At 42.7% G+C, this 12,973-nt stretch overlaps 1 protein-coding gene across 1 annotated transcript in view; it reads right to left on the bottom strand.

The window, feature by feature from the left end:
- Window positions 1-12,973, bottom strand: part of cntnap3 (contactin associated protein family member 3) — a 193,542-nt gene that overhangs the window by 54,069 nt on the left and 126,500 nt on the right. Inside the window, exons 11-14 of the mRNA XM_056293671.1 lie at window positions 10,695-10,801; window positions 6,545-6,664; window positions 4,386-4,583; window positions 523-685 (exon numbers count right to left, since the gene is read on the bottom strand). Of these exons, the coding sequence (XP_056149646.1) occupies window positions 523-685; window positions 4,386-4,583; window positions 6,545-6,664; window positions 10,695-10,801 (588 nt within the window). The remainder of the gene's footprint in view (window positions 1-522; window positions 686-4,385; window positions 4,584-6,544; window positions 6,665-10,694; window positions 10,802-12,973) is intronic.

Here is a 12,973-nt window from a genome sequence, read left to right as displayed (position 1 = left end):
CAAATAAACCATGTTATCTACAATTATATTTGAGGCCTCTAAAATCACATTTTAATATAGAATGACACTTAACTGAGTATTCAGGAGAGTTTGAACACATATTGATATACCTGTTAAACATAGCTATTCTGAGACCATACAATCTTACAATATAACCAATGTAATTGTGATGTGCCAACATTATTGTGTATGATTACATGAGTAACAAACACAATGATCAAAGTGATTAAAATTAACCAATAAAGGAAACGACAAAATACACTTCTACAGGCGTAAACCACTTGGTATCAAGCAGTTATGTCTCAGGTCACATTCACTTATAAGGTCCAGTAATGTTTGCATCTTGGTGTAAGGGGAGGAATAAAACATTTAATTTAACATCTGTGACATCAATGTGATAATTATCTGTCATGTTTTACTTTTAATTGCAAGATGAAAACAAGAGACAAACTTAGCGGTGCCTTTTCTTATCAATGATAACTGAGATCTGGGTGGGTGGTGTGGGCGACTACCATACAGTACCATTCCATGCGGTCGGCGTCGCAGTTGCAGTAATGCTTCTGGTCCACACAGTTCTCCTGCAGGCCACAGGCACACTGCTGGCTGCCTGGTAAAGCGCCACCCCAATAAGTCTGGATCTGCCCCGGAGATGGACCTCCCACCCACCAACTAAACGGAGAGCCCTCTGAAACACACACACACACACACACACACACACACACACACACACACAGGCTTTGATCATGATTGTTTATTAGTGATTATTAAACCCTGTACTGTCCCTGAAAAGGACATTTGCACTGAGCGAGTCTCCAGCTTCTGGTAGACTGTGGACTCACGTTATACATGTTATATGGGTTCAGAATAGTTGTCTGTGCCTTCATTAGAGTGCCAGTTCTCCCTCCCCCCCAAACAGGTGCCCTAACCAACAAGAGGTGGCGCTAGTGCAGCAACCAGTGAAATGTGAAATGTCAGAATAATAGTAGAGAGAATGATTTATTTCAACTTTTATCATCACATTCCCAGTGGGTCAGAAATTTACATACACTTAGTTAGTATTTGGTAGAATTGCCTTTAAATTGTTTAACTTGGGTAAAATGTTTCAGGTAACTTTCCACAAGCTTCTCACAATAAGTTGCTGGAATTTGGCCCCATTCAGCCAGACAGGACTGGTGTAACTGAGTCAGGTTTCTAGGCCTTCTTGCTTCCACACGCTTTTTTCAGTTCTGCCCACAAATGTTCTATTGGACTGAGGTCAGGGGTTTATGATGGCCACTCCAATACCTTGATTTTGTTTTCCTTTTGCCACTTTGCCACAACTTTGGAAGTACGTTTGGGGTCATTGTCCATTTGGAAGACCCATTTTTGACCAAGCTTTAACTTCCTGGCTGATGTCTTGAGATGTTGCTTCAATATATCCACATCATTTTCCTTCCTCATGATGCCATCTATTTTTTTGAAGTGCACCAGTCCCTCCTTCAACAAAGCACCCCCACAAGATGCTGCCAACCCTGTGCTTCACAGGTTAGGCTGGTGTTCTTTGGCTTGCATGCCTCCCCCTTTTTCCTCCAAACATAACAAGAGTCATTATGGACAAACAGTTCATTTTTGTTTCATCAGACCAGAGGACATTTCTCCCCAAAGTAAAATCATTGTCCCCATGTGCAGTTGCCAACCGTAGTCTGGCTATTTTGTGGTGGTTTCAGAGAAGTGGCTTCTTTTCTTGCTGAGCAGCCTCTCAGGTTATGTCGATATAGCACTCGTTTTTACTGTGGAAAGATACTTTTGTATCTGTTTCCTCCAGCATCTTTACAAGGTCCTGTGCTAATGTTTTGGGATTGATTTGCACTTTTTGAGCCAAAGTATGTTCATCTCTAGGAGACAACGCATCGCCTTCCTGAGCGGTATGATGGCTGCATGGTCCCATGGTGTTTATACTTCCATACTATTGTTTGTATAGAGGAACATGGTACCCTCATGCATTTGGAAATTGCTCCCATGGATGAACCAGACCTGTGGAGGTCCACGATTTTTTTGCTGAGGTCTTGGATGATTTCCCATGATGTCAAGTAAAGAGGCACTGAGTTTGATGGTAGGCCTTAAAATATATCCACACGTACACCTCCAATTAACGCAAATTATGTCAATTAGCCTATCAGAAGTTTCTAAAGCCATGACATCATTTGGAATTTTCCAAGCTGTTTAAAGGCACAGTCGACTTAGTGTATGTAAACTTTGGACCCACTGGAATTGTGATATAGTGAATTATAAGTGAAATAATCTGTCTGTAAAAAATATTGGAAAAATTACTTGTGTCATGCACAAAGTATATGTCCTAACCGACTTGCCAAATCTATAGTTTGTTAACATGAAATCTGTGGAGAAGTAAAAAAATTAGTTTTAATGACTTTAACCTAGTGTATGTAAACTTCCGACTTCTTTCTATCTATCTATCTCTAGCTAAATATATATATATATTTATATGTAAGTCAGTAATTCAAGTAAATTCTTTATGAGACAGTACAAGCCTGCTTCATGCCGTAAGTAATCATCAGCTGTCAATCAATCGACAGCTTGATTGACAGCTGATGATTACTTACGGCATGAAGCAGGCTTGTACTGTCTCATGAAGAATTTACTTGAATCACTGAATTATTTTTCTCCTTTTTTGTTGAGCGCTTCTCCTACTGTTGAGTGTTTCTTTTAACTAAGTTTTACATAAACAATGCAATAATGATAATAAGAATAAGAATAATCATTGCATTTATATAGCACGTTTCTAGGCACCCAAAGCGCTTCACATTGAAGGGGGTAACTCACCTCAACCACCACCAATGTGTAGCACCCACCTGGGTGATGCAAAGCAGCCATTTTGCACCAGAACGCTCACCACACATCAGCTTGAGGTGGAGAGGGAGGAATCATTGAGCCAATTACATGGGGGGATGATTAGGTGGCCAGATGGAGAAAGCTAGGTTGGGAATTTTGCCAGGACACTGGGGAACCCCCTACTCTTTGTGATACATGCCATGAGATCTTTAATGATCACAGTGAGTCAGGACATTGGTTTAACGTCTCATCCGAAGGATGGCATCCCCTACAGCACAGTGTCCCTGTCACTGCACTGGAGCATTGGGATTTTGATATTTGTTGATTTTTTATTAGGACCAGAGGGAAGACTTCCCCCTATTGGCCCACCAACACCATTTCCGGCAGCAACTCGAGTTTTCCTGGGAGGTTTCCCATCCAAGTACTAGCCAAGCCCATACCTGCTTAGCTTCCATCATTTGGCAGAGCCAGGGTACATGTTGGTATGGCTGCCAGCAATGAAACAATACAATGTATGTTTTAAAATGGTTTGTATACATGATTTTAAAGCATGCATTGTATTGTTTCACAACCTGCTGACATTCTGTTTTGCCACACTGATCAATTGTACATTGTATATTTTTACAGCTAAATACAGTATGTATACTATATGGCGATTTCTATGTTACTGTATGGCCTATTGTCAGTGGTATGACTTGGAGTGTCTCCTTGCATTGTGTGTGAGATGCTCTTGTCCTGTCCATGTCTAATGGGAAACTGCATACATTTCCAGTATGTTTCTGCACCAACCGCTCATCATGCACTGGTGATTAAAATGATTCATGTTTCTAATACTCACAGCTTCACTAGTCTATGGATGACTGATAAAGTTGATAAAGGTAGAAAGGAAACTGGAGAAAGCACTTGGCTAACCAAAGACCAATTAATGTGATTTTTATGTTACTTATTATTAATGGAAGAAGCATTAAATATCCTGAACAATCCATTTGTCGGGCACATGAGCAAATGGACGGGGGGGGGGGGCATCCATGGAAGCTAAATGAGGGTTCAACAAACAGCATAATAACCAGATTGTTTTGTTGGGTAAAGCTTTAGGAGAGTTTGCAGCGTGAGCTCCTGAATGAAGCTTGTGTAAGCAGGTTTGGTTAATCTACCCAAAACGTTTAAAGATTCTGTGTAAAACTTAATTAGGCTGGTATTTCCAGCCAAACATAACATTTACTTTGACAAACCTGCTCCAAAGCATTTAAAGAGTTTTGTTCCAAAATGAAAGAAATGGGCCCTACTCTCGCTGAATGACTAATACCATATAAATTCATCATTGCGGGTAAAAGGATACTTCAAGTCATTAAGTGAGGATAACCATAACAGAGTGGAGCATTTGGATCATAAACTGATACGGTTTCTGTGATGATGATGGGAACGAAGAACCCTTAGCCTCATAGCACAGAAGAGCTCTAGAGACGTTACAGGAGTTTGCTAGAAATTTTAGAATAACTGGTTCGAATCACAAAGTAAAAACAAAGCAAATGGATAAATACATCAAAGGGCCTCACCTGGTGTGTTCAGGAGGCGGGACTTCCTGCAGTGGTAGGACAATTCCTGCTCACAGTGATCTGATTGGCCGATGATGGCCAATAACTGCTCCTCCTCAGATGAATAGTCAAAGTGGGCTGAGTGCTTTTTCCCCATCGAGGATGGTTGGAGTCTGGTCAGCTCTGTGTTATTGTGTGGAATCACCATCCACGTTGTGTCTTCTGAAAAAGAGACAGAGAGTGACATAGCAAGAGAGATAGCGAGAGTGTATCACCATTATTCATATGTATATAATAATGCAAAAAATTTAAAGCATTAAGGCTGACAAATGGACAGATGCAGAGAGAAGAAAAATAGAGCTGTAGAGAGATGAGGTGTAAGAAGAACGCAACGAGAGGATGGAGAGAAAGAGAGGAATGAGAGGGTCATCATTATTCATACTTGTGTAAATGTGGATGAAAGTACTGAATTTTCTTTCCCTCTGGACCCAGAGTCCTTACAAACAATCCAGGGTTTGTGAACTCAATCAGAGCTATGAATGATCATCGATGAGCACAAAAGAGGAAACTATTTCTGTGATAAAGGAAACCATGACCCAACGTTTTTAAGCAGCTCCGGTCAGTCAAGCTGCCTCACTTGCTGAAGTCTGAATTTAATAATTCTCTAGTTGGAGGGCTGAAGGCAGAAACACACCAGAAGCATTGGGTATATACGATTGATTTAAATGACCTAACGTGCATCAAATGTGTTAAGGAGCACTTCAAACTATCTCGACGCTCCAATTCTGTACTTGTCTCCTCCATCATGGAGTGTCAAAAGAGGGCCCAGGGATCAAAACACAGCTGCTTTTAGTGGGTTTATGCTGCTGCAAATGATCTGTTTAAAGGTATTCAGTGCACCATATACGTGTCAAATGAGGCACATCAATGGAAACACGTCAATTATCGCTTTCAGTGTGTCTGGGCTGTAATGAGTAAAGAGAGGCGCTGGGGCAAAGACCATCTCACTTATCGGTGTGGTTCTGAGTCTCTGTATCTTTGACAATAGTCCTGTTTGGCTATGACTGTTGCCTTAATGAAACCTGCATGTTGGGCCACAGTTTCCTTCCTTGAGAGTGCCTGAACCTTGCCATGTCAAATAATGGAAAAGCAACTGATTCACACGTGAGTTGTTTACATGTTTCAAAAGTTAAATTAAAATAAGCTCAATATGGGGGCGCCCAGGTGGCGTGGCAGTCTATTCCATTGCCTACCAACATGGGGATCACTGGTTCGAATCCCCGTGTTACCTCTGGCTTGGTCGGGCGTCCCTACAGACAAAATTGGCCGTATCTGCGGGTGAGAAGCCGAATGTGGGTATGTGTCCTGGTCGCTACACTAGTGCCTCCTCTGGTCGGTCGGGGGGCCTGTTCAGGGGGGAGGGGGAACTGGGGCGAATAGCGTGATTCTCCCACGCGCTACGTCCCCCTGGCGAATCTCCTCACTGTCAGGTGAAAAGAAACGGCTGGCGATTCCACATGTATCAGAGGAGACATGTGGTAGTCTGCAGCCCTCCCCGGCTTGGCAGAGGGGGTGGAGCAGTGACCAGGACAGCTCGGAAGAGTGGGGCAATTGGCCAGGTACAATTGGGGAGAAAAAGGGAGAAAAAAAATTAGCTTAACATTTGTATGGCAACTGGCTAATGGTTGGAGCCCATTATTCTAAGGGGAACTGTGCTTAACAGGCTAATTAGCAGTGGCTAGACAGAGAAGGCTGATGCTTGTTCTTAGATTGACTTGTTCTTTCTTTTGATGCATTGACGTTAATAAAGCTCTGATGATTAAAAGCTCTATATGCCTGCTCTTTAGTTATGTACCTTACAGACTTGAAGAATTCCCAAGATCAGAACTCGGACTTCTTTGGTTCAGTCAGTAGAAAATAATTGTTGGTGGAAAAGTCTACACTGTGTGTATAAAAGTGTATATTCAAATGTTTGAATGTTTTGTGTGTGTGTGTGTGGGGGGGGGGTATGTATGTATAGGTTAGTCATAAGCCTGTGTGTAGGTTAGAGGTAAGTTTGTCTGTGTCTAATGTATATTAGCACGCATGCATGTGCCTGTTGGAGTATGTGCTTGCATATATGTTTGGATGTCAGTATGTATATGTTAGTGTATATATCTACACGTTTGTGTGATTGTTACCTGTCATGTTGCAGTAGATAAGCTGAGGTTTGATGGATCCACTTCCGTCCACATCAATGTAATAATGTCCTGACGCGTTTCCTCTGTATTTGTACGCCTCACAGGATTGCTCATATATTGCTGAGATGAAATAATTACAACAAGCTATAAGATCTACATTTATAACAGTAATGTCAACACGCTGGCTGAAAGTGGCAGGATGGAGGATGGTATAGTCATATTGTACAATACAGTTTCAGGCGAACAACCTGATTGGTCAATAACACATTCTTACTGGTTGACATATATAAAAAAAAAATTTTTTTGGTTAAATATAGCAGTTTTTTTCCGAAACCGTCAATGGTGTTGTGAGTGCTCAACTAATGAGGAGCGGAATATCAACACAGATACAGGAAAAAAGATTTTAATACATTGCAGTACAGGCCTGTTTTGTGCGTCTCGCACTGATCAGCTGCCCATGTGTTTACACAAAGAATCATACAGTTTACGTTGCTCAGCGTCATGCCCCTAATTTCGGTTGGACAGTGACCAGTCAGATGGGGAAACATTCTAACTATAACAACCAATGGGGTAGGTACTTATGATGCACAGCAACCAATGGAGGGGTTGAAAACATTACAACCAATGGGACTGAGGTTTGTTTTGAAAAGTATTTAGGGGCCAGGGCACTGTTGAAATGGCATACATTAAAAATATAACAAGGTAATTTATGTGAATTATATATTGGGGTGGTGTTGGGGCACAGTTGGAAGGACAGGCAGTTAAAATATTAATTTTTTTTGTTGAAAAAAACCTAATAAATGTCATATGTGTATCATCTAATGGGGGGGGATAATAAAGACGTTTTACTTATAGTTACAAAGGAGATATTTTTTCGGTGTCTACAGCTGGTGGCCAATTCGTTTCTATTATTCAAGGTGGACATATCAGGTCTGCAAATAATAAAATACTTTTCTGCCAAGCACAGGTTACATCTTTTACCCCTAACTGAATATGCACTACTTTTTGCAAGGATTTTCCATGAGACGGAATAACTGATATTCATGTCTACCAATGACCAAATGTGGCAGCTTAAGGCCGTTGCATTTTTTGCATGCTCACTTCTGAAGCTACTCATATTGGCATTAAACCTAATTTTAAAAGGGCCCTCTGTTAATCCCACATGAGTGTCCACATTGCAGTTGTCTTCTCTTGTCACCGATGCCTGGTAGATGACTCCCTCTATCTGGCATTTTCCTTCTAGAAGACACGATGTCTTAACACGGCATTTGCAGTTGGAGGTGTTTGGTTGTGGTGAGGCAGTCTGTTCCTTGGCCATGATGCTTGTGTTGTGGGATGAAATAACGGTAGAGGCTAGTTCCCATCGATGCAGAGAACGGAAACGGAGTAGAGAACGGTCAACTGAGCATGCGCGAAATGCCTCTACCATGCCTCCACATGCCCCGCGTAGCATCCAGGTGCTAGGATTCTAGGAAGACCCACCCCTACTCTGCATCTGATTAGCTAACTTTAACCCTAACCCCTCCCTAACCCTAACCTTAACCTACCCAAACAACGGAGGCAACGAGTACTTGCGCATGCTCAGTTGACCATTCTCTGCATCGATGGGAACTAGCCTCTACCATGAAATAACCTGCTGAACATTTGGCATGCAGCTGTAGCTAATTTTGACTGTGTTTCTGTTGAATATTTTCCTCAGTTAGTGGTCTGGGGTAAAGCACTCACCAAAAGTTTGAAAAATTGTTTTCCAATATTAGAGGCCATGGTGTCGCTGTAGGGAGGATTATACCAGGTGATGTTTTGACTTCTGCCGCGCTTTTTTTGTTGTTGTCGCTGGCTGTCACTAATTGGTGGTGGATTGTACTTAAGTCTGAAATCATATCCACATGTTTGTAAGGCTTCCTGGTATGGGGGGGGGCTGCTTCGTTAAAGATGGCTTCGCTGGATGATAAACATGCGAGTCTTTTGTTTATGTTCACTGGGATATTTTTCAAAATGGAGGGTGGATGATTGCTTTCTCTGTGGATGTATTGCAGTATATTGTTGGGCTTCATGTATGGCCTGTATGTACCATTTCTAAGGTCTACTAAGATGTCGAGGAAGTCAGTCTGTTTTTTGTCAGCCTCAATTGAAATTTTTAGTCCATTGTTTGCAAATATACTACACATTTTCTTTTTTTAGTCTCTCGACTTCTCTTGTTTCTTTTCGTTTGTTGCAGACTGCCAGCCCGTCGTCTCTATATAGCCTGTAGTTGGGACAACAAGTACAAGCCCACTAGCTCACAAGTCTACATATATATATATATATATATATATATATATATATATATATATATATATATATATATATGATTTTTTTTAAAATTTTGAGATATTTTATTGATCCTGTAGGGAAATTCATGCTCTGCATTTAACCCATCCTAGCTGTGTAGCTAGGAGCAGTGGGCAGCCGCCGTGCAGCACCTGGGGACCAACTCCAGTTCTTCTTCTCATTGCCTCGGTCAGGGGCACAGACAGGAGTATAAACCCTAACATGCATGTCTTTTTTTTTTAATTTCTTTCTGATTTTCCCTTTTTCTCCCAATTTAGTGGCCAATCACTCCCTATTTTAGTTCAAACACACACCCTCGTACTGCATGCGTTCGCCAACTGCATCTCTCCGGCCGGCAGTCTCAAAGGAGATGCCTCGCCACTTTCGTGACAAGGCGAATCCAGGCCAAACCATTGCGTTTTCCGACACACACAGAGACGCATTCATGTGATGAACACAAGCCGACTCCACCCCCCTCCCGAAGACAGCGCTGCCAATGATTGCTGCTTCATCGAGTCCAGCCATAGTCGGATCTGACGAGACCGAGGCACGAACCCCGGTCCCCAGTGGGCAACTGCATTGACACAAAGCCAATGCTTAGACCGCTACACCACCACCGACCCCATCTTTTTTGATAGTGGGAGGAAACCTGAGCACCCGAAGAAAACAGACACAGAGGGAACATGCAAACTCCACACAGAGGACAACCTGGGATGACCCCCAAGGTTGGACAGCCCTGGGGTTCGAACCCAGCACCTTCTTGCTGTGAGGTGACAGCGCTAACCACTGCGCCACCGTGCCGCCATTATGGAGGCAGGTAGAGCTAAGAGTTGCTCTTCTGGATAACAAGGAAAACCTGTGTTATTACTCATTAACTCCTTGTGCGCTGTAGGACTGTGTTGAATTATGTTGGATAACCCATCTATGATTCGGTGAACTGAAAGGGATCCACTGGGTAACAATGAGTGCCAGGCTAGATGTTAAACTGTTGGTGTTTTTGTTTGATAGGTGAGTGCACCGTGCAGCAGGAAGCTAGTTTTCCTAATAGAGGGTGTGAACCTCTTAGCATGTATGTGCTGTGCATCACCCAGAAGAAAACCTTTCCATCAATACACATGCAGCGTGGTAAGTGTTGTGTAACGGTCATAATCACTCTCGATGTCTACGCTATCATATGGATGACAGCGCTGACGATGGCACTCAGCTGCACCTCATACCTATCGTGTCACCTTCGTATCCAAAATTACAGTAAAGAACGCCTTCTTCGGCATTATCACTATGGTATAAGTCATAAGGGAAAGGCTGATAGTTTCCTTTGGGGAGACATGAATACGGGTACTCACATCTACACACTAAAACACACATGTAAGAGACCTCCCTCTGTGAGCTGCATGTCTTAACTCTATCCCCATGGCGTGCCCTTGCCGCGCTCCTCTTTATTTGTTTCATTAAATCTCTGTCTATTTCTATGACCATGGTTCTCCCCTTCTCTTTCCCGGGTTGCGGCTGCATTTCCATTCATCTCTTTTCATATGAGTAGTTGTTCATTTTGTTGTTGCCGGTGAGAAAAGTTCAACAGAAATGTAAGGTACTGAAAAGAAAAACCTAAAATTTCAAATGCGAAAACAAAAAATCAGAATTCGATTTTTTTCCCCCAGTGCTCGTCAACCCTTCTCAATTTTTATTTTTTTGCATTGCCTAGAACCAGAATTACCTGATTTGCTTTATTTATTTATTTTTTTGATGTTTTGCAAAATTTGCTTGAAAATGTCCTTAAAGTTTGCAGTATAACATGTTAAGTGGTGAGGTGGTGATGGGTAACGGGTGGACTGTGACTCACAGCTGTGGCAGGTTGCTCCGCCGTAGCCGCTGTCAGAACAGTTACAGTGGAAGGTGGTCCATGACTGACTACACCTGCCTCCATGTTCACAGTGACTAGGAGAACACCTGGGGGGGGGGGGGGGACAGGGAGTAACAAAGAAAGAGAGAGAAGACATTAAACTTTTTAAGACTTGATGAAAAATATCTCAAAGATGCAAACGGGTCTTCGGCACAACAGTTGTGTAGGAGGAACTGGAATAACAGTCTTGAATTAAGAAAATAATTAAAAAAAATAGACATGGAGTAAAAACCTCCTTTTGATTTCTCAGTGTCAAGAGCAGCAAGGATTGTCTGTGAAGAGGCAGCCAAGCGATCACAAGACAATGAAGACAAACACAGCTGATGAAGGAGCAGGTTGAAGTCGATGTTGTAGTGATATAATGCTATGTATATATCCACTGGAACTACACTAGGTGTTATGTACTACCCAGACTGTTATTATGGTTACACCACTACCATGTATGGTTATTACGTCTGCCTACTGAGCCACGATTAAACCTGAGTTCTATAACCCGGTGTGGTCATTGATCCTCGACCAATACTACCCCAAGTATTACTTCATGGTGGCAGCGGTAAAGTACTCTCTATGAAGAATGAAGATAGACTGATAAAATTGTCCGTGGATAATTTCTGTCATCATTCAAGCAAGAGTGCGCAGGAGCTGAGCTAGCCGCAAAGCTAACTAGCTAGGTAGCAACAGGAGATGTCATGGTATCGCATCTACCGACGATGAATTGGTCAGACCCGGACCTGGGTGAGGCAATTTCACTGTATAAACAGAAAATGACTCTGTACTTAGAAGATGAAGAAATAAATGGCGCAGCTAAACAAGCTAGGAAAATATGTCGTGGAATCGGAGATGAAGGATTAAAAAGACTGAACGCCAGTGTTCTCACCAATGATGAAAAGAAAAAGCCTGCCAAACTATGGGACTTCTTTGAAAAACAGCTAAAGTTGAACGTAAATTTCAGAATCCATAGACTGCAACTGATGCAACACAGACAGAAACCAGATGAGAATATTGATGATTTTGTGACCAGAGCCAGAACACTAGCACAGAAATGTCAGTTTTCAGACGAAGAGCTTAACGAGCGTATGATTGAGCTTATTATTGTGAGCACTCCCCATGATGCCCTGAGGAATGACCTATACAGCAAACCAAAAGGATATTCCTTAGCAGAGGTTCTGGCCGAGGGATGAAAATATGAAGCCCTGACAGCAGGCAATGAACAGTTAGACAAACTTAGCCTGTCACACAATGAGAGAATCCACGCTGTGGACAGGGACCGCATATGTCGTAACTGTGGGAGAAGCCACAAACCACGTCGATGTCCTGCATATGGTGATGAATGCGATGCATGTGGTGCAAAAGGTCACTGGGAGCGGTGCTGCAGGAAGGCCAAACGAGAGTGCCAGGAACACTCCAGCCAGAGCAGGAGCGGGGGAAGTAAGTCCCACACACCACAAGACAAACAGCACAAGCGCAAAACCTATAAAGACAAAAAGCAACAGAGCAGGACTCGCATACATACTGTAGAGAGTAGCAGTGAAATGGACAGTGAGAACGAAAGTACCTACCAGAAACAGTTCCACTCCATAACTATCAGTGAAAAGTGCATGCATAGCATAGACAGCAAGCCGGCCAGAGAGGAGGCGTACACAGTCCTGAAGGTGACACCACCTGACCTACCTGGTCGTGGATACACACTACGTCTGAAGATAGACACAGGTGCGTCAGGCAACACACTCCCATTACGTACCTTCAAGCAGATGTACGGTGAAAATGCATGCACCCAGAAACGACTGAAAAAAACCAACAGGAGGCAATCTGCATACAGTGGTCACGCCATCCCCTGCCTAGGCACCACTGACATTCCATGCCAGTACAAAGAATCCAAATGGATCAATGCAAAGTTCTACATTGTAGACGTACCAGGGCCAGCCATAGTTGGGCTGCCAACATGTGAACTGTTAAACCTAGTGACTGTCAATGTAGATGCAGTGACCGAGAAAGGAAATGCAAACCAGAAAAAGGTCAACACAAGACAGACAAAACCCAAAATGACCATATCTAACAGTGCAGACCTAAAGAGAGCATACCCAGACCAGTTTGACAAAATTGGCAACTTCAGTGGAAAGGCCAAGCTCTTCCTGAAAAAGGATGCTGAACCATTCATAGACCCACCACGTAAGTGCAGCATTCACATCAAAGACAAACTGAAAGATGAACTGAATAAC

This window comes from Lampris incognitus, chromosome 14, assembly GCF_029633865.1.
Source record: "Lampris incognitus isolate fLamInc1 chromosome 14, fLamInc1.hap2, whole genome shotgun sequence".
Lineage (NCBI taxonomy): Eukaryota > Metazoa > Chordata > Actinopteri > Lampriformes > Lampridae > Lampris > Lampris incognitus.
The sequence above is the reverse complement of the archived record's forward strand: the minus strand, read 5'-3'. Positions and strand labels throughout refer to the sequence as shown.